The sequence below is a fragment of the Dufourea novaeangliae genome, unplaced genomic scaffold, assembly GCF_001272555.1.
Source record: "Dufourea novaeangliae isolate 0120121106 unplaced genomic scaffold, ASM127255v1 scaffold11, whole genome shotgun sequence".
Lineage (NCBI taxonomy): Eukaryota > Metazoa > Arthropoda > Insecta > Hymenoptera > Halictidae > Dufourea > Dufourea novaeangliae.
The window spans coordinates 1,966,060-1,987,394 of NW_015373895.1; the positions used below are offsets into that span (position 1 = coordinate 1,966,060).

Consider the following 21,335-nt stretch of genomic DNA (forward strand, 5'->3'; position numbering starts at 1 on the left):
ATGGGGGGTGTGGTTCGGGCTTTTTCTGTAACCGCGCCACGTGCGATGCTAAACTTTCTTGCATGTGAAGATAAAAGTTTATGCTACTTCCCCCCAGCGCTCGAAGAATTCCACGGAATCGTTAATCTCGTCGCCGAACTTGCCGCGGGAGCATCGTGAACGCGGCTAATGTTAGTTCGATGCAGTGTTTGAATTTCGCTGGACCCATAAATGCGAGTACTAAAGGCTTTTAGAAAGTATGACTAATGTAAAACGGGGATGAACTTCGGGTGGTTGCGCTCGGAGCCACGATGGGAGCACAGTTTACGCGAGTTAAAGGGATGAAAATCGTATGCGTAACAGTGCCGCTTGTGAGTACGGTAAAGGTACCTAAACTGGAACATGCCCTATGTTGGAACAGATTCATAAAACTTAATATTTAGAAATATTTCTATTGCGTATAAATTGATGGAGAAATTTGATTAATATGTGCAAGTCTTTAAATTTATATTTACGTAAGGATCAGTATTATTGACAAATATTAATATTGAAAACAAATGTTTAAGTAAGTTCATCCCTAGATTTGCAAAAATTCCTTGCTTTTTTGGAATTTAAACAAAAAATTTAGAATTTTATACACGGTGTTATATCTAATTCTGTCACCCTTAATTATTCTCTTTTTTGTTACGGTACAAACAAATGGTTGCGGAGAAAGTTAGTGTATTTTAGGATAGAAATTAAGTTATAAGATTGAAGGTCATCTCAAGGTCATATCTACTGAGATTTCTATAATGGTAACGTTCTGTTAATTGGAATGCCCTATTTTTTTGTTTGCCATTACAAAGAGGAGATCTAAACGTATCCAACAATGCATCACACTATGACCTTGAAATGATCTTGGGCTGAAAATTTCGCACGTGATTGGCTGAGGTGGAAGCTCACAGAAAATGAATTGCAGAAACAAAGTAAACGCCATAATTGCATTATTTATTATTTTAGTGTATGTTTAAAGTGTTGTCACCCCCTAGTGTGATACATTGTTGCATATGTTTTAATCACCTCTTTGTAACGGTAAACAAAAAAATAGGGTATTCCATTTTAAAAAAACGTTACTATTAGAGAAATCTTAGAAAATATGACCTTGAAGTGACCTTCAATCTCAGCCTAATTTCCCTCCTAAAACGCACTAACTTTCTCCGGAACCATTTTTTTGTACCGTGACACATAAGGGAATAATTAAGGGTGGAAGAGTTAGGGTGGGACACACTTATATCACTAAAGACTACAACATATCCAAGTGTCATAAAAATCCGAAATGTTACTCCAAAAAGTGTCCGATTCCGCGTGGAATAACTCTATAATATTCTAAAAATTATCCGTTTTTATTATCGCTGTGCCCGGAAAATTATTCGAGATTCAAGTCGAAAATTACTCAGAGCTGGTAACAATAATACTATCGTAAAGTTACATTCGCATACACTGAATTTCTTCCGAGACGAATCGAAGCAGCAGCAGTTGAATAGAGGATGGTGAACCTTCGAAAATTGGAAGGTTGACAAATATTGTACGACGGCCACTGAACTTTTAACCGTGTCATCCGTATTGATTATCGAAGTTTGTACGACCGAATTCCCCGTGAAATATTAAGGATTCGTTTCGGAGTTTCGTAAATTCGCTGCATGCTACCAGATCGATTCCTTTCTACGGTCACAGACGAGCCCAGGAAGTTGTGCGCCAGCCGCGACTCCAAAATCTACAAGGATAGGTCGATCATGTTCTCAGACTCTTTAATCACTCCGTCGATCCAAGTAAAGCTGCTTTCATGGGGAGCTTAAAGCGTCACGGAAAGTTTTCAGTTCCATTGGATATTTTGCAAGGGACCGTTTTAACGCTCCGTGCGTCTGTTGTCAATTTCTATTCTTCTCTCCCTCTCTCTTACCCCAGTTCGCGTCGGCATTGATGGGAACTTCCCCGACAGCTTTTGGCTGGGAAATTGAATTTCAGATGTGCAAGCAAAATTGCAACGAATATCCCCGTTCTCATCGAACCGTTGTCCAAACTTCCATTCAATTCTGTCTTCTCTGTTACGATCGAATCGGAAGCCTGGGCTCTCTACTCGGTGGCCCTCGAAACCGCCGAATTTGCCTTGACGGTTTTAGTCGGACGTCGAGTGGCAATTATTATGGTTAATGAATAGGATATTTAATGCGCCGCTGCAAGCAGCGACGGTATACAAGGTGTAACAGAAATGTTGGAGGACCCGGAAATGGGAGACTCGTGAGGTGATTTGAAACAAGTTTTTTCTTAGCAAAAATGTTATCCGAGGCTTTGTTAACGAGATACTAACGAAAAACACCGACCAATTAGAGCACGAGTATGCCGGCCGAGTTCCCGCGGTAACATTGGCTACCAATCGCAGCGCACAGGGAACTCGGCCGGCAGACTTGCGCTCTAATTGGTCGGGGTTTTTCGTTAATATCTAGTTAATAAAGCCTCGGATAACATTTTTGCTAAGGAAAAACTTGTTTCAAATCACCTCACGAGTCTCCCAATTAAGTGTCCACCAATATTTTTGTTACACCCTGTATATTAATTTGATAGTTACTTTGAGGCTCTCCACGAGCTCGAGTGCTTTACGAAAGGCGATCAGATTGATTCGCGTGCATCTCTGCGGTCTGACATTTGTTTCGAATTGTCAGTATACCGGGTGATTTGCTAGAACCAAGACACCTAAATATCTCCGTCAGGATTAAAGACAGAAGAAAATGGTAAAAACGGAAGTTGCACTGTCATTCGAAAGTCATAATACTACCATGTTCAAAAAGTTTCAGGAATTTATTTATAAAATCAAAAATACAATGTTGTTCATCATAAATCTCATTGTCGCCTTCAAAAGAGTCCCCATTGGCCGCAATGCACCTACGCCAGCGTTTGATCCAGCTTTCAAAGCACTTCTGGTAAAAAGCAATTCGATTTTTGGTATTGACATCAGCTCAGCCTGTGATTTTTGTCTTATGGATTCAATGCTCTCAAAACGCGTTCCCCGAAATGGTCTTTTGAGTCGATGGAACAAGAAAAAGTAGCACGTAGAAAAGAATGTCCTTTGAGATTTCAACACGATTCCATTTTTGCAAGAAATTCAATGCTTTTGGCACCAATCTTGCAGCAACGCGTTTCAGGCCCATATGAAAAATCGCCCAGCCACAAAAATTTGATGTAAACAGAACGCTGTAATAATGAAAAATGATAATCCGTCAAGCTGAATATTGGAGGGAATGCAAACAACAGTTGTGCCAATAAAAAAGAAAGAAAAGTTTTACAATATCATATACGCGAGACATTTAAATGAAAAATTCGTGAAACTTTTTGTACATGGTAGTGTACCATATCTATACCATACTACACTATGAAGTCAAAAATATATCTCACCATTTCAAGAACCATCGATCGAGGCTAGAATAAAAGATATTTTAGTGGTCTAAATTCAGCAACCGTCCCCTATCATTGACATCTTGTATAGACGCTCTTTCGATGAATACTAGCAACACGGTACGTTCAATCATCTGATCTCTAACTTCACCTGATATACTTCCAGACCGGTCAGCAGGAGTATATACACGACGAACTTACCAGTACATAGTCGTTACCGCAACTCGTAATTATATCTAACTCCGTAGCAGACCGTCGAAAAGTTTTCCCTGACGATTCTGTGCTCTTCCCGACGGCAATCACTGGAATCGAAGCAACCAGGCCAGTCCGCAAAAACGGACGTTGAATCGAAGTTGGAACAACGATTTTCCTTTGTCCATGCCTCCCCCCGGCCGCCCGTTTATCGCGAATAATCAACCCTAAGTGCTGTGCTCAGATAATTATTAACGTTTTAGTCGAGGGCTGTTGCCAGCCATATTCTCGTAATCGATTTAAGCTATCTTTCCGGGCTTAATTCCATCAGGGAATATCAAAAGTCGATCGACAGTGACGTAATAGAGCGGCAGATTATATCAGGAACCTCTGTCCTCGTAAACGCGCACTGTCGATGGAGCTTCATTCGATCCCGATACAAAAGGGATGGACGCGTCAGAGATTTTATTGACCAATTCTGTCGCGAAGGTGAGCCTCCATTTCATTTTTCACCCCTTTTATAACCAACAATAACTAAACCGTAAAATATTAACTTTCCCCGGCTGACTTTCGTCCTTTTTCTATCGTTGTTTCTCCGGATTCTTTCAGAAATCTCGTTTCCCGCCACCCCAGACAGGGTAGACCGAGGCTAATCAGATCACAGGGCGAATCTGATCAAAAGAAGAATTCAGTCCATATTTTTTATATTTTCATGAAAACTAACATTTCGATTGTTCATATTGCGTCATCCTTGTCCCCCGCACCGAATCCGATAACCCTTCAACTGTTTTACGTACTTGTTTACTGCTGGCAGATGTTGCCATTGAGACGAACGCGTACGAACGTTATAATTTTCGTGCGAATCTAAGATACGTAATCTGCAATTTCGTATTTAAAATAAAAAAAGCAAGTTTGAAAATTCAAATGTGTTTATTATTTTTTTTTCTATATCAAAAGATGTTTCAGAAAGAAGCTACCGATTTCTCTCCGTTCGCTTTTCTCGGCCGCTACTATTTCCCCAGGTTTCTAGTGGATAAGGAAATAGAAGGTATAGAAGGGAAGAAATGAGAAACAAGTGGAAGAAAATCGAGGTCTCGAGTTGAACGGCTGACTGGTTTACTCCATGGCGAACTGGTTGGCTAACTAACTGACGGACCCTGGGTGGCTGGCCTTGGCTTAGAGTAATTAAGCGTACCCCGTAAGAAGGAGTAAGCCGAAAGTTCACCCCCCTTCTGATATACAGGGTGTCCCACCTAACTTTGCCACCGTTAACCGTTAACTACACTGGCGGAGTACAAACGCGGGTGTAGTTGTGTAGGCCAGATTTGGCCAGTGTACTTGAGGGTTGATTATTCTCTTATTTGTCACAGTACAAAAAAATGGTTCGGGAAAAAGTTAGTGTATTGTAGAGGGGAAATTAGGCTATGAGTTTGAAGGTCATCTAAAGGTCATATCTTCTGAGATTTCTCTAATGGTAACGTTTTTTTAAATGGAATGCCATATTTTTTTGCATGCCATTACAAAGAGGAGATCAAAACGTATCCAACAATCTATCACACTATGGGGTGACAACACTTTGAACATACACTAAAATAATGAATAATGCGATTATGGCGTTTGTTTTGTTTCTGCAATTCATTTTCTGTGAACTTCCACCTCAGCCAGTTACGTGCGAAATTTTCAGGCCAAGGTCATTTCAAGGTCATAGTGTGATGCATTGTTGGATACGTTTTCATCTCCTCTTTCTAATGGCAAACATAAAAATAGGGCATTCCATTTAAAAAAAGTTACCATTACATAAATCTCAGAAGATATGACCTTGCGATGACCTTCAATGTCAGACTAATTTCCTCCATAAAATACACTAACTTTCTACCGAACCATTTTCTGGTACCATGGAAAATAAGAGAATAATTAAGGGTAGCAGAGTTAGGTTGGACACCCTGTATACCAGCAGCCGCCACGGGTTGCCCTCAACTCTACAACCCCATACCAGTCAGTTCGTCGCGTCTCGTCTCAGCCGGTCGTCTGAACCCATCGGATGACATTCACGCAGGGCGGCAAAGACGCCCATAGCAGCGTTGGGTGGGGGTTAAGGGAGAACGAAGGTAGGGGCGAGGATATGGCGAAGAGGGGACGGGCGAAGGGATAATGGATTCCGAAACTAAATGAAACGCGAGCACCCAACTCCGCGTCAGCGGCTAATCTCGAAACTTCGTTAAATGGCCGTAATTGCATCCTGCAGCGACCCGCTTTCCCTTGTCTTCCTTCTTACCCCCTCCCAACCACCAACCCATCCAGTACGGTTCCTCCCCTGCACAATCTTCCAGGCATCCAACGTTCTATGAATCACCCGAACGTCTAGAAAACTCGTTGATAGTGCTATACATGCCATCCACTTTACAACCGATTGGAGGTACGGGCGGCGGCTGGGAAACTTCGATACAATTTGGCAGAAGTCCGATTGCCACGCTCTTTAAATGCAGATCGCGGGTAGGCAAGCTTGGCTGCCGCCGTCGCGGTGAGTCTTCACCGAAGACGAATTTCATGGAAATTAAGCAACGGTATATTAAGTATCTCGTCCAATAACGGGCGAATTGTGTCTGTACGTTTGCACGACCAACGGAAGGTAAATTGTAGAAACGTTGGATACTGTTTTCTTTTTTCGTGCGTTACGCTATAATTCGCTCGAATATTATGACATGCGTTACGGATAGTAGCATACAGGGCCGTTCCTGGCGGGGGTGCAAAAGGTGGCCCCGCACCTGGGCGGCCACAAACCATATGTTTTATGTAAATTTTGACTAATAAGAATAACAGTCAAAACTTTTTTGATGATTCTTAAAATTTTAAACAAACAGAATTCAATAAAATTAATTTTATATGTAATCTTTGGAACACTATTCGTATACAAGAATATTATTGGATTAACTTCGTGTAGGTTATTAATAGTCGATATTATCAACTATACATCATTACAAACACTGTACGTCAGTTTTGTAGTTATATTTAGAATAAAATATTCATCTTAAATAGAACCATTTCTTCTTTAAGGATTTTTGTTTCATTTTATGAAAATAGAATTTAGAAAATACTTCTTTTACATGATAACTGTTAAAAAACTATGTATATAGATTAAAAGTACTTAAACATACTTTTGTACCATATGATGCTTAGATAAAAACTAATTAAACATACGTTTATATAGATATAAAAGTAAACTCAGCAATAATTAACTAATATTAAAATAATAAGGGCGGCCATATTGTTTTTGCACCAGGGCGGCCAACAACCCAGGAACGGCCCTGGTAGTACGTTTCATTTGTCTTATGAAGCCTAGCACATATCAATTTAGCTCGAAAAGAAGCACGTTTCATCGTTTTCACCGATAACTACTTAGCATGTTTGACGTTCACCACGATCACAAATACATTTCACAGTTCACCACTGTGACGAAATGTAACGTGTATTTTACGAAGACTAGCACAGTTGAATATCTCCCCTTGGACCTTTACTTTTTATTTCATTCATTAATTGACATATCTGATTGCTCTCTATACTGTCACTTCTTGTTGTTTGCTGACGACATGAAACTATTTCATGCCATTGATAATCCTGATAGTACCCTACTTATACAATCGGACCTTCCTAACCTAGAATTCTGGTGCGTGCGAAATAAGTTATCTCTCAATTTATCTAAATGCTCTACTATTCTTTTCTCACATAGAATACACAATACACTGTTTAATTACACTCCCAATACCTATTTTTTATCTACTATTAATGCCCAGATAGCACATGACGCCTCGAAGACGTCCATTTTACTTCTAAGACGTCATTGGGCGTCGTGTGCTATCTGGGTGATATTCGTGACCTTGGCGTTACATCGTCGTTAAACCTCTCCTTTACTAGACATATCATCAATATAATTAGCATTGCGTTCAAAATTTTGGGTTTCCTTAATAGAGCCTCTAGATATTTTAAGAATATTAATATTGAAACTTTAATATGTGGGGTTTTATACAGCTTTTAATTACCTATCAGAATACATATTAAACACAGACACCAAAGTTGTAAATAGACGTTAAAAAATAATAAAAGGAAAACGTATCGTAAACTGGTGACGTTTTTTATCCATTACTGTAATACAGTACCCCTCCATCGAATTATGACCCATTGCATTTCCTAAGAATTTTTGTAATTTAATGAGCACCAGGCGACATCTTTGTCTTTTTTTGGGAAAAGACTTAAATATGCATCTGTTGAGTATTACCTGCACTCCTAACTCATAAATTGGTAAATCCCAATTTCCAGGTATTCATAAAAAGTGGCAATTATAAAAAGGTTTAAAAGAACTGTTGGTCTTACATAAAATCAAAGGTGTACAGTCGGAAAAATACTACAATTGCTCAATTAAAGAAAAATATCGAAGAAGTGTGGAAAAATAATGATGGACTGAAAGAAATGATTAAAAAATGTGTTCAAAACATTCCTAATAGAATAGAAGCCGTAATACAGGCAAAATGAGAAAGCACTAAATACTGAAATTTAGTATTTTGTTTCTTTTCTAGCAACAATGTACGAATACGTATATATTATAAAAATGTACAAGAAATCAAATTAAATTTGTTCTATTTAGGGGAAAAAGAAAATTCTCTAAAATTTTCTGGTCGGTCATAATTCAATGGTGGGGTACTTTAGTAGAAAAAATAACAGATGAGCCACGTGACCGTACCAGTACGGATAGTATCGTCGGTAGGACGAAGTAAAAAATATAAGTCAAGAAATATCGATCTGGATAGAAAAAAAAAATGCAAACGATCGTTTCAGGTATAGCAGGGGGCCACTTCGCAGCTACTTATGGACGATTCGGCCTTCAGTCCTGACAATCATACGAAGCCACGTCACAAAGTGAGTGGGGCCACTTCAGCGTGCTCCTGAACGACGAACCAACCCCCAGGGACGACGATTCTCGAAACCGTGTAATTCGATTAGCATTACGACGTACTTGTTCTGCCGTCGGGTAACAGCGTGTCGAGTGCATTGAGGGGGTACGCCGAGCAGGTGATATTACTGTAGCGCCAGAATTCTCGTGCAGACAGCTCCAGCATCTCCCGAAAGACCTCGGCACGACCCAGCTGGCAAGCGAGCGTCAATGGGGTCAGTCCCGCGGCGTTCGCGATCCCGTTGCGAGCAGGAAGCTTCGGATGACGAAGAGCGTACCCGAACATGTCCTACGTTGGTACAGCCGTGGTTTTGTACTCTATTTAGTAGAAATCTCAAAAAAGAAAAGGACTTTTGCCTGGGATACAAGGCTTCCGTTTGATAAATGTTTAAGGAAAATTTAGGAAAAACAGCCCCTGGCAATTGGATCAGGGTCACTCAGAATTTTTAACATAATTCGTGTGTTTTCAGTAAAATTCAAAGGCTTGAACAGAATTTAATTACCAATTGTATTAAAATATTACACATACATATCTGGACCCCAGGGACAGAGTGTATTAAGTCCCCTTTTTTTTTTTTAAAAAAATGACATTTTGCATGTTCCTCGTACAAAATTTTTCACTCATCTCGATGGTAAAAATTATTTCGTTCCAAGTCGTTTAGTTTTTAGTATCATAGTGTGAAAATGATATTAAGTCTATATCTTGTTCCGGGCCCCATAGTGTACAGTCCATCAGATATGGGACTTAATGCAATGTTCACCATTTGTACATATCGAGATTTGTCTTAAGTCCGTTCAACGGTTCAAAGATAGCGATTCTTTCTCGTTAAATTCTTACCAAACAATTCCAAAGTTACAAGGTTTTTACAATTTTGATTTTCTCTTCTCTAAAGTTTGAAAAGTGTGACTTAATACACTGTGGCTGTCAAGATATTAATAATTTATATATTACTACCCAGCCCAGATAGCACATGACGCCTTGAAGACGTCCATTTTACGGCTGTTTTAGGCCTAAGGCGTCTTTAAGGCGTCTTTAAGCCGTATTCAAGGCGTCAATTGGCGTCATCTGCTATTTGGGTACCGTGATTCCTCGATGAATGTGACATGAGTAACAACGTTATCTCGATGGGTAGGGGAGGGGGGGTACCCCCCTCTAGGTTATCAGTCGGGGAGGGGGGTCCAATTTTTTCCCCCTTATAATAGCAAAGGTCACTTTTTTCCCTTTGGTAGAGGGGAGGAGTAAGTTATTATTGTGTCTCATGTTGAGTATTTATTAAGTTAGTTAAGGACCGAGTGAATGTTTATGCTAGAGTGTCAATAACAAGTGTTATTTAACCATGTTTATTTTCTATTTTGTATTATTGTATTTTCTGTATTATTAAGGCAATCTTTATCATCTGTTGCACTCCAAATGTCCAGCCCTTCAAACTATAACCGAAAACCATTTCCAATCACCCGCTGGGAAAACTTTCTTTTCCTATATATGTGTATAACAAAAAAAAATGAAACGGTACGTGTCCACTTTAGTTGTTAATAAAATGTCTTATTACGTTACGTTCAGACAATTCAATTGTACTAAAAATATGTTAGATGCTGAAAATTGTCATTGGTCCCAATTAAATGGCCAGGGATTCTAGTTAGAAAATAGTTGACCATAACACATAGAAGAATAAAGGTTGGTTGATTAATTAATTTGTACGAAACATTATGCTTGTGACGTTCAGATGTACACTGCCGGCCAAAAGTTTGAAAAAGTTTGCTGATTTCTACCAAAATCGAATGTTCCGATAAATTTCGTACTGACCTATCCTTAATACACCAGATGTTAACAAAAATATATTTTATTTCAAGAAATTTTAGAATTTCGTTATATCCAAAGTACTCTTAGTTTTTTTTTCTTTGCAATACTACACCTTCATCCTGATGCTCAGAGTATATCAGGCCGTCATTTAAACTGAGGACGGTTTGTTCGACGGAGGGGCAATTAAAAAAAAAAATATTTATTTCTCTGCAAAAAATGGTCTAAAATATAAAATATGTCATTCGTTAGTTTTTTGACAAATGAAACCTCCTCAGTTATTTTAAAGACGTTCATGTTTTCTGAAAATGATACAGTTTCTTTTAATTCACGTAGTGATTCCAAACTTTTGGCCGGTAGTGTACCTATGTATTGTATTTTATGCATGGTGGTCCACGAAACTGGAACGAACATACTTTTTTGCTGGTTCTAGTTAAAGTAAAATGGAAAACGTGAAAGTTGAACACTTTAATATTAATAGATCGGAAGTTGTATTAAATTAATGGCTTTGTTAACGAAGGTACAGTAACACCTTTTCGGTGCATTCCAATCAATTTCTGCATTGTTTCTTTGTTACATTCGTTATAAATTTTTTTTACCTAAGATAGGCTTTCATTTAGTGAATTAATAATTCGTCAGATTTCTCAAAGCTTATCTCGTGTAATGCGTTTAATCCATTAGTGTAAACATTAGATTTCAATTATTTGATTGAATTGTATCATATGTATCTACCATAATTATTCTTTATAAGAAATAATCTTTCTGTCAAACTGTCATTTTTTAATTAAATTAAAGTTTCTGAATTATCGGTACAAACTAATCCAGTTAAGAAAACTTATAAGAAAGACACAATCAAGTTATAATAAATGCAGATCGATATTATAAATTTTCAAAGTAGATACTCAATTTTCAGTACACATATTTTACAATAACAGTATCTTGAGTCAGTTTATTTTTTCAACTACAGTGACACTGAAGTCCATTTTAAAATGATTCATAGGTATACTTAAAAACAAACTTATTTCATGGACTCATTTTTTATCAGTACCAGACATCTAACAGACATCGATCTATCAGGTAATTCCATAAGTAATGCGGTTCCATCAGTACCTATGTATGTTAATGAGAAATAAACAACTTTTCGTCAATAATTAATGATTGTTATATTTTTAACTTCTACGTCACCTTTTCAATAGTTACTGACGAATTTTACTCTGTATTATCACGTAAAATATCTTCATGAAACTCTACAGAAGCATTACTCGACCCTCGCCTCTGTAATGTGTATACTAGGGTGGCTCTTATTGATTCTTGATACAAGTTTTTTTCAAAATTTTTCTCGTGGCATCCTGAAGAATACTTCCAATTAATAAAAACATAACCTGTGCAATATTTGAGCTCGATAGGGTAACGGGAAAACATGCCCCCAGGTTCTTAAACATTAAAATAATTAATCAAATACTCATAAAATTGGTTTCTTTTGATTATTTTCTAAACTATTGATTATATCAGAAAACGTATAGAACACAACTTGTAGATCTAAATAAGACACATACTTCATGTTCTAATCCTTTTTTCCTACGACGAACGGTTTTCAAAAAAAAATGGAAAAAGCCGGAAAAAAAACGTTTTTAAATAAACTGAAATTAAAATAAAAAATGTTATGAACAATTTGTTGTCGATTTAACCTTATTCCGTGTTACTATATTATACAAAACATTATCAATACAATTTTCAGAAATTTACCGAAATGTTTAAAAAAGTTTTTTAACTTTCTTAGAATAGTCCTTTAGGGTCGAAAATAAGTAATACACATTTTTTTAGTCTTCATTGATAAAGAATAATTCAAACACACTACAACTTCCAACATTGAGAAAAAATTTATTGCTTACATCAGGCTTTTTCCATTCTTTTTCGAAAACCGTTCGTCGCAGGAAAAAAGGATTACAATATAAAAGATGCGTCCTATCTAAATCTACAAGTTTCGTCTCGTACGTTTTCTGAAATACTCAACCGTTTCGAAGATACTGAAGATACTTAAAAAAAAACCGATTTTATGAGTATTTAATTAATTATTTTAATATTTAAGAGCCTGGGGGTACGTTTTCCCGTTACCCTATCGAGCTGAAATATTGCATCGATTATTTTCTGATTAATTGAAACTATTCTGCGGGGTGTCGCGAACAAAACTCAGAAATTGAAATAAGATCCAACCTAGTGTATACTTAGTTTTGACTCTCACTGTACGTACCCTACTAAGCTTACGACAAAATGCAAATATAATTCACGAAAACCGTATCGAATAAAGTTACATGTCCACATTTTAAGGTAACAGCATCAGGCAATACTTACCAATTTATCGCAAACCACCACCATGTGAAGTATCATGTTCCCAAAAGTATCCTGCTCGTCCGGATTCGCGCCTGAGTCGAGCAATAAATTGTAAACACTTTCGTTCGCGCAACAAGCCGCCCACGCTAGAGGATACTCCCCCAAGTACGCTAATCCCTCGTAATCCGTGTTCCTCGACGGATTCATTCTCTGTTGATCCCTGGGAAGGAAAAAGCTACCGATCGCTCGCTGCGAGATTATCGCCCCGGCCTCGACGAGATCTTGCACCAGCTCGTTATTGTTGTACGCGATCGCTAGATGAAGAGCACTGGCGCCAAGGTATTCCTCGCCCTCGACAACGTCGATCGCCAATCGTGGAAAGCACTTGAGGAGAATACGCGCAATCCTTGTGTGCATCCTTGTGTCGCATATAATCAGAACATGGAGGAGGGTCTCGCCTAGGGAGCCCCTATACTGCATCTCCCAGCACGCCTCGTGATCGTTCCATTGGGCCAAAGGATCGAACCTTGACAGGGATGCCTCTATCGGGAGCACAACCTGCTCAAGATCCCGGAATTTCCAGCGCAGGTATTCAGCACGGTTGATCACCTGGCCCTTACCATCCCCGTACATCAAGATCCCAAATTGTTCTCTGATCAGCTTCTCGACCTCCAGCTGGCCGCCATGATTGTACGACTCTATCAATTCGCCGCCCTTCTTGTAATTGGCCAATCGGTAGAGCAGGCATTGATCCTCGTCGCTCGCCTGACTGATCACACGATCGAGGATCGAGCCAGCGTTGACCTGGCTATCACGACCTCGACAGGAGCAGACACTACCCATTCAGACATCCCTTCTGTAGATCCCCGTTTTCTTTCCGCGCGTCCTCGAACGTCTTCCTGTTCGTTTCCTTCACTCTCGATGACTCTTCGATATAGGAACCGACTGGCCTATCAACCGACACCCGAGTGGGATCGTTCTCGAGTGTTCTTCGGGATCCTCGAGGACGACAGTGTTCCCATTTTTGTTTTCTTTCGTTATTTTTTCTTTGCGACACTATCGAAAGTGGATCAGGAGCACTTGGCCGTGTGGCTAACCGTGATCGACTCCGTTGATACAGCCCCCTTGGTGGCTCCCGCAGGCCGACGAAAGGTGGCACACAGGTGGAAAACCGTCTTCGAACTATAGCAACTGCGGCCCGGGTACGGCAGGCAATCTATAAGCAGTACCTGGCTCCAGTAGGCACGGTAGGGTCACTAGGTGACGGCTAGAGGTTCAGTTTTGCGCGTCAAAATTCATTTTTCATACGAGCCACGAATTATTCTTCGAAGTGTCCCGTTCATTGTATCCGATCAGTGAATAAAAAATATTCTTGGATAATTAATTATGTTGTGCAGGAAATTTTTCTTGGGATTGATAATTACAGAATGACGTACTAGTGATTCGATACTTTTCGATCGTTCGACCTTAACACGATTTACGTCGATCTGAATATGTAATTTTAACCCTTCGACGCCCAGCCCATTGAATCGTTATTTTAAAATTATCAGGCCGATATATACGGTGGGTAAAAAGTAAGTATGCACACCCTTTAAAACAGAGCAACTTTTTTCAAATTTTGAAAAAATTGCAAAGAAAATAATAAAGGTCGCTTTTTGCAACTTTCTTGCCTGAGACTGTAATGAAACTTTAAAAAATACATTTTTTAGATTCATGTTAGTTATATACATGCTGAAAATTTCATCGAAATCGGTTAGTGTTGCTACGAGATACAAACGGTTAAAAATGGTAAAAATTTTTCACGACTGTCGACCTGGAATTATTGTAAGATCTAAAAATTTATACATCAATAAAAGTTGCAGCATGCATATAACTAACATAAATCTTCGAAAAGTATTTCTTAAATTTTTATTACAGTCTCAGATAGAAAAAGCGTTGTAAAAAGCGACCTTTACTATTTTCTTCGCGATTACAACCAATTGCAACTTCAAAATTTGTTCGACACATTATTTCGTAAACTAATCCTTCAAACTTCATAAAAAAGCTCAAGCCACTTGGTCCAATTTTGACAGAGTTGTTCTGTTTTAAAGGCTGTGTGAATCCTTTCTTTACCCACTGTACTTATTTTGGCTGAACTTTACTTCACCGGACCAAAACTTATTGACCTTTTTTTATCTTCTGGTTGTATTCAACGAGTGGAATCTAAAAATGCAAGTTTTAAGTTTAGGAATCCACCGGTTCAAAAGTTATACGTATGTAAAACCAAATAATTTTAGCGTGCTTTACAGGCTATAGTTTAACGCCATATTGGTTTCTATCGAAATTCGTCCAACCAGTGGTGTCACTGCTTGCAAGGAAATGTATGTGATGGCGGCCATTTTGGCGGGATAATTCAAATATGCTTGCAAAAAAGAATCACTTATTCAAAGCGAAATACTGATTCTGAGTTGGTTATAGCCTGTTTACGAGAAAAAAACATTTATTCAAAGCAAAATACTGATTCTGAGTAATTTTTTTGATAACCCACGTGCATCTCCTTACAAGCAGTGACACCTTGGACGAATTTTAGATTGAAACCAATATGGCGTTAATCTAACCTTGTAAAGTACGTTAAAAATACTTGTTTTTACATACGCATAACTTTTGAATCGGTGGATTCCTAAACTTAAAACTTGCCTTTTTAGATTCCCCTCGTCGAATACTACCAGAAGATATAAAAAGAAATCAATAATTTTTTGTCCGGTAAAGTAAAGTTTAACCCTTATTTTCTGTAATTTGATAAGTCCAATTAATTCTAAACTGTTTTATTGCTCGCCTGTAAAGTTCCGTTAAATGGAGTTACGAGTTTTACTTATTAAGGTCACGTTATACTACTGTGTCTAGGAAACACAAAGTGAAACGCAGCGGTGAACTTTTCGTAGAAGGAAACGAACGAGTGACACATACGTCATTCGGTGTTGCGCCTCGCTCGCGTGATTGTAAAACAAGGTATTGTCGTTCGTCGGGTGAATGGAGGCAGGAAATCACCTTTCCAAATTTACGAACACTGGATGAATAAGCGTGAATCGGTCACGTGCATAGATATTTGTCGTTTATTACACAGAGGTCCGTGTAGGTATAATTCGGAAACAAAAGGGAGCATATAATGGGACGGGAGAGAGGGAAATAGCACACGTATTATTTTTCCGAAAGCAAATAACACATCGTTTAGAATTTAGAGGAACACGTATTCATAGCAACACGAATACACGCGTCAGCCCCTATCGTGAATACAGAAAATCAATCAGACGACGGCGAAACTATTTCGCGCGGTGCAGTTACCCGCAGAATGTGTTTGCCATGTATTTTACCACTTGTCACACAGCACTCGAAGCAGAGCACACGCGTACTCTTTAAAATGTAATCGATTCGATTGAATCATTGAGGAGCGACTCGATGAAAAGGCTATTCGATGGAATTTTAATAAATTGGTGATACGTTATGGAAATAAGCATTGAGGAAGCATTGAAGAAATTATTTGTTAATTGTGTATTCGGATATGATGCTTAATAATTTGACAAATCGGTTATCTGGTAGATATAAACTATATGTAAAATGTTTAAAAACATTTAATATGTTTTTAAACTGGACACGAACCTGACGTCCTTTGAATGTACGGTGCTATCTGGGAAGACCCCCTTGATACAACTTAATTATTTGTTAATTGTGTATTAAAAACAAAGTAATATGTTTAAAAACATCCACTCATGGTCATACGAGTAGTATTATTAATAGACTTCGGATTTTATGCATTTATAGACTCTAGAGTTTTGTAAAATACAGTAATAGACAAAACTTTCATTGAATGCAACGACTTTTCTATTTTATTCTTAACTCAATAATGATAGAAACTCATACTTTAATTCTTGTCTTCAAGAATTGCTTTATGTAACTTTATTTTACATAAAAATCCGCAGTCTAATTATTATTAATGCCTTTATACCGTACAAGTTAAAAAGTGCAGTGAGTAATATCCATAAATGTCACTTTTCTGTATCTGCATGATTCTGCACAAAATCATGTCATTACCTACAACATTTCGAAATATCAGACTAACCGATACTTATGAATTATTATCGACGTATTATTATCGATAGGTAGGTAGTAAATATTATATTGAACATTATACGAATTGCATTAGACAAAGTAAGATTAAATGAACTCTGTACATGTTTTTCATTGAAAAACAAATGTTATAATCATGTTATATTTATTACAGAATCATCATATTGAATTTGAAGAAACGTTTTCGAAGACACATTTAGCTGCCAACTCTTCGCCGAATATTATCATCGCTAAATAGTATTTTTAGCAGAAACTCACATGCATTTTTATAAAGTTTATTTATGAATTTGGCTGAAATATCCATCATTTAATGCACGTGGACGAAGTGACCGAATTTAACTGAGATTAATTCTTTACCTCACTTAACGTCAGTGCTCAACATAATTGATTTTACTGTTATGTTATATGCAGTTGCTGACAAAAAAGTGACCACTTTTTCGGGTTATTATATTTGTATTATTTTTTAACGTCACCTTGAAACTTTAGTATGTGTTTAATATATATTGAGACACAGAATTAAAAGCTGTATAAAACCCAGTATATTAAGGTTTCAAGTTGATGTTAAGAAATAGTAAAAATTAAAAACTCAGGAAAGTGGTAACCTTTTTGTACGCTACTGTGCCTTTAAACAAGTAAGTAGAATACACTATGTAATTTTTAAATACAGAAAGGAGCTACGTGAATAATTTTAATACATAAAAGTTACGTCAAATATATGTATGTATCTAAGTAAAATTGCTGTCTAAGGAAATTGTAATACATCAAAGTAACGTCAAATATATGTACCTATCTAGTGAAATCGCCACGTTTCATATCTAACGACGTAACAGTTTGTAAACATGTAAATAATACATAAGCTCACTTCTAACCACCATTGTATTACATTGTTATTTAAATTAAATACCCATAAAAAATACCATTCGAGATGTATGTAAACTCACACATTGTAATTCTGTTACAGAAAATGGGAGTAAAATACATAAATAATATGTATTAAAATTTTGTGTCCATACCCAGATAACACATGACGCCTTGAAGACGGCTTAAAACCGTCTTGGACCTAAAATAGCCGTAAAATGGACATCTTGAAGGCGTCATATGCTAACTGGGTAGTGGATTAATTTTACCGGGATCTTCAAAAACCTCAATTATTCGAAATTTTCTAGTACTAAATCAGGTTTCTTCAATTTTTTTTTATTATTAATAATAAATTCGCAAGCATGTCAATTACAACTTTACATTACAAATTAGACAAAAAAATCATCGAAGTAAAAATCATTTTTTTACGGTATCTGCTAAAAATATATCACTGCTACGCCTAAACATAGCAATATTTGTTTTAATTTTAATTCAACATTTATGATCTTTAAAAAGGTTTCAGTCTTCCCATGAGCGAGTTTTGTGGTTGAAATCGTTTTATTACATTTTTCCATGGTTTTCCGTGAACGAACCACGCAATTCATACACGAAACTCGCCGAGCACGTCACCGTTGGAGATATGCTATACACCCAAGGAAAATGTATTCATACACGAGCGTTGTAACGACGATATCTCCAGCCGTGATGACTCAACATGTGCGTCGCACAATTGTGCTGGTACCAGTCTCAGTGCATCACGCTTACTGTTATTGCACCATTAACCGATAATGAGGTGTTGACACGTATCAACTAAAAATAGTTAGTTCATTTTCCGTAGTAACGATTTTCATAAAAACAAGATTTTTTTTAAAACAAAACGACGTGAATTTTCCCCCAAAAACTTATTTTCCAGGAACACGATCATCAGGCGTTTCCTGTGAAAGCGTTACAGCAAGATAATGCTATAATGCATGCGCATGAAATTAACGCAATTACCAATGCCATTTAAAATTATCGGCCTTCAACTTTTAAAAAAGTTTCGTTAGTTTGCACCATCTGTTAGGGAAATCACTAGTAATCTAGTAAAAAAATCTTTTGAAATGAAATTAAATCGAAATAATTGCTGTATGACTTAAAACTTAATTTTCATAAAGATTCTTACAGAAACAAGTTTTATTCTATTAGGTCTATAAATGATTTACTACAGTTACAGTAAGTGGGTAGTAGAATTTAAATTCAGAATACCTTTGTAATTTCATGTTCAGTCAACAATACGTAGTTTATTGATGGCAAATAACAGATATTGTTAAAAGCAAATAGAATTTTATAAAAATATGGATTACCTATTGGCACACCTAATATTTAAGAGATTCCTTTTAGAAATATTAACTACAAAGTTTGAAAAATATTATTTCCTTAACTAAAAAGAGCAACTAAGAAATACGATGTACCTTTTGAAAATATAAATGATAAGAATATTCCCCATTCCCAGGATCTCATAAAAGTAGGGTTACCAACTGTCCTTTTTTGGAAAGGACAGTCCTTTAATCAGCTTTCCTGTCCTTGTCCTTTTTTGAGTTTAGAAAAAAATGCCAAAGGTCCGTTATTTTTAAGTCTGTTAAATAATTCATTTTCAACATACCAAAAATTTGTTGAAGTTATTGAAGATTCGAAGCTAAAGGAAAAGCTGGATTTGAAATGGATGACCTTTTTAATGAAGTAACATTAATTCAAAAAAACTTTGACTCTATTCAGAGTTCTGAACATTTTACAAGGTTCAAAACATCAAGTAGCAATTAGTACATGATTTTAAAAAGTGCTGATGATAAATGTATGAATACATAGTTTTAAAGTAGTTTCGTATATTTTCAATTCCTGCAACATCAGCATACCGTGAAAGAATTTTTAGTGTCATGTCAACTAAATGGAAAAATGAACGAAATAGATGTCCAGTTGAGCTTATAAAAAATGAATTAATTATATATTTTAATTTGAAAGAAAGTTGTTCAGAATTTGGCGAAAAAATAAAAAGTGATGCACATTTCCTCAAGTCTGCCAAAAATTAGAACAAATATAATTTAAAAAATTAAAAGTTTACTTTAGCTTTAGTTTTAAAAGTTTCAAATATTTTTTTAAGTTTTTCTACATTTTTGAATTAACATTTAGTTAATTGAATTTTAATGATTATTCTAATAATGCATCTTTTGTGTTTAATGAGTTGATATACATATATTTTATAGCATTGTTGATTTATATTTTTTTAATACTTTTAGTTCAAGTTTAGCTTTAAGTGGTCGAATACTAGTGCTTTCACCCTATAAACTGGGTATATACAGGGTGTCTTAGGTAGGGTAGTACGATTAGCCAGGACGTTATTCTACATGCAAAAACAAATTGAAAATAAGAGTTAACATTTTCGTCTATGATGCTTTGTTTCCGAGATAATAAAATTTCAAAATCTGCTAGATACGCATCATACGCGTGCAACTGAAATGTCTATGCACTGTCAAATTTCAATATTGAAAGGGACTCGATTAACGCGTCTGTTCATCACACGCCGATTCTACTTATAATCACCATCAATACACGCGTACTTGATAAAATTTCCAAGTGGTTTTTCTCGAAAACCAAGCCTTGTAAAAAGAAAATTTATTCTTCTTTTTGGATTTATTTTTTCTTATAAAATCATCTCCTGCTCGGTTCTACTACCCGACATAGGACACCCTGTATACCATTAGGATTAACACTTTTTTTCGAATGGAATTTTAACGCATATATTCCATTTTGAAAAACATTGGTATTTCTAGATTCTATGAATTCATCGAATACAACAATTATCTACAGAATGGTATTTCCAGGTGACCTTGAGTTTTCTCTAGAGGCAGCGACGTGATATTAAGAAAAATATGCAAGGACCTTCAAAAATTTAAGGTCACCTTGGCACGTCAAAATAAAGAATACCTAATAAAGGTACCTGAAATAAATACCTCAACAAAATTTTCATTCTATAGAAAGAGCTCTAGATGCAGGAAGGAGTAACCTGTTGGGGAAGACATTTAGTGTTCAGTTAACTTTGTTATGGCACAATGACATTCAGAATTTGTTTCTTTTTTTTTGTAAAATTTGGACAATTTTATTAAGTCAATTTTGCTATGGCTCAACTTAAATTAAAATTTAAAAGTATGCTTAATTATTTCTTTGCTACCATACTGTTTATTTATTTAGAATAGTTAAACAATCACCGAATTAATGCACTAATCAAGGTAAACACAGAAGCACATTACTGTTCAAACTTCTAACTAGCAGAACAACTAATATACATCATATTTACTTTATTAATCGTGATTGGATATCTGTTATTCGAAAACCTGCAATTTTACGAAGTACAATCTAGCACCATTCTTAGAAATACTCTTGCCTTATTCATGTTTCATAATTGTTAGCATAAGTAAAGAATAAAAAGATATTATCTAATTACTCTCGAGGTGCTTCGTTGCTTCTGAGAATCAGGCTGATAATATCGACAGACAAATGTTTGTTTCACAAAGATATGGTTTAAATAAATAAAAGAAAAGGGAAAAAGCCTGTCCCAGTTGAAACAAGATCATACGGTGAAGTTATTTGCTTGTCGGAATCATGATATGAACGTACTATCTACGTAGCTTTATGGTGTTCGATAAAACAGCGGAAATCCCCCGT

At 36.6% G+C, this 21,335-nt stretch overlaps 1 protein-coding gene across 1 annotated transcript in view; it reads right to left on the reverse strand.

The window, feature by feature from the left end:
- The window catches only part of LOC107189994, a 71,628-nt gene extending 58,111 nt beyond the window's left edge, over positions 1-13,517 (reverse strand). The window contains exons 1-2 of the mRNA XM_015578705.1: positions 12,696-13,517; positions 8,609-8,834 (exon numbers count right to left, since the gene is read on the reverse strand). Coding sequence (XP_015434191.1) covers positions 8,609-8,834; positions 12,696-13,517 — 1,048 coding nt within the window. The remainder of the gene's footprint in view (positions 1-8,608; positions 8,835-12,695) is intronic.
- Positions 13,518-21,335: the final 7,818 nt, after the last annotated feature.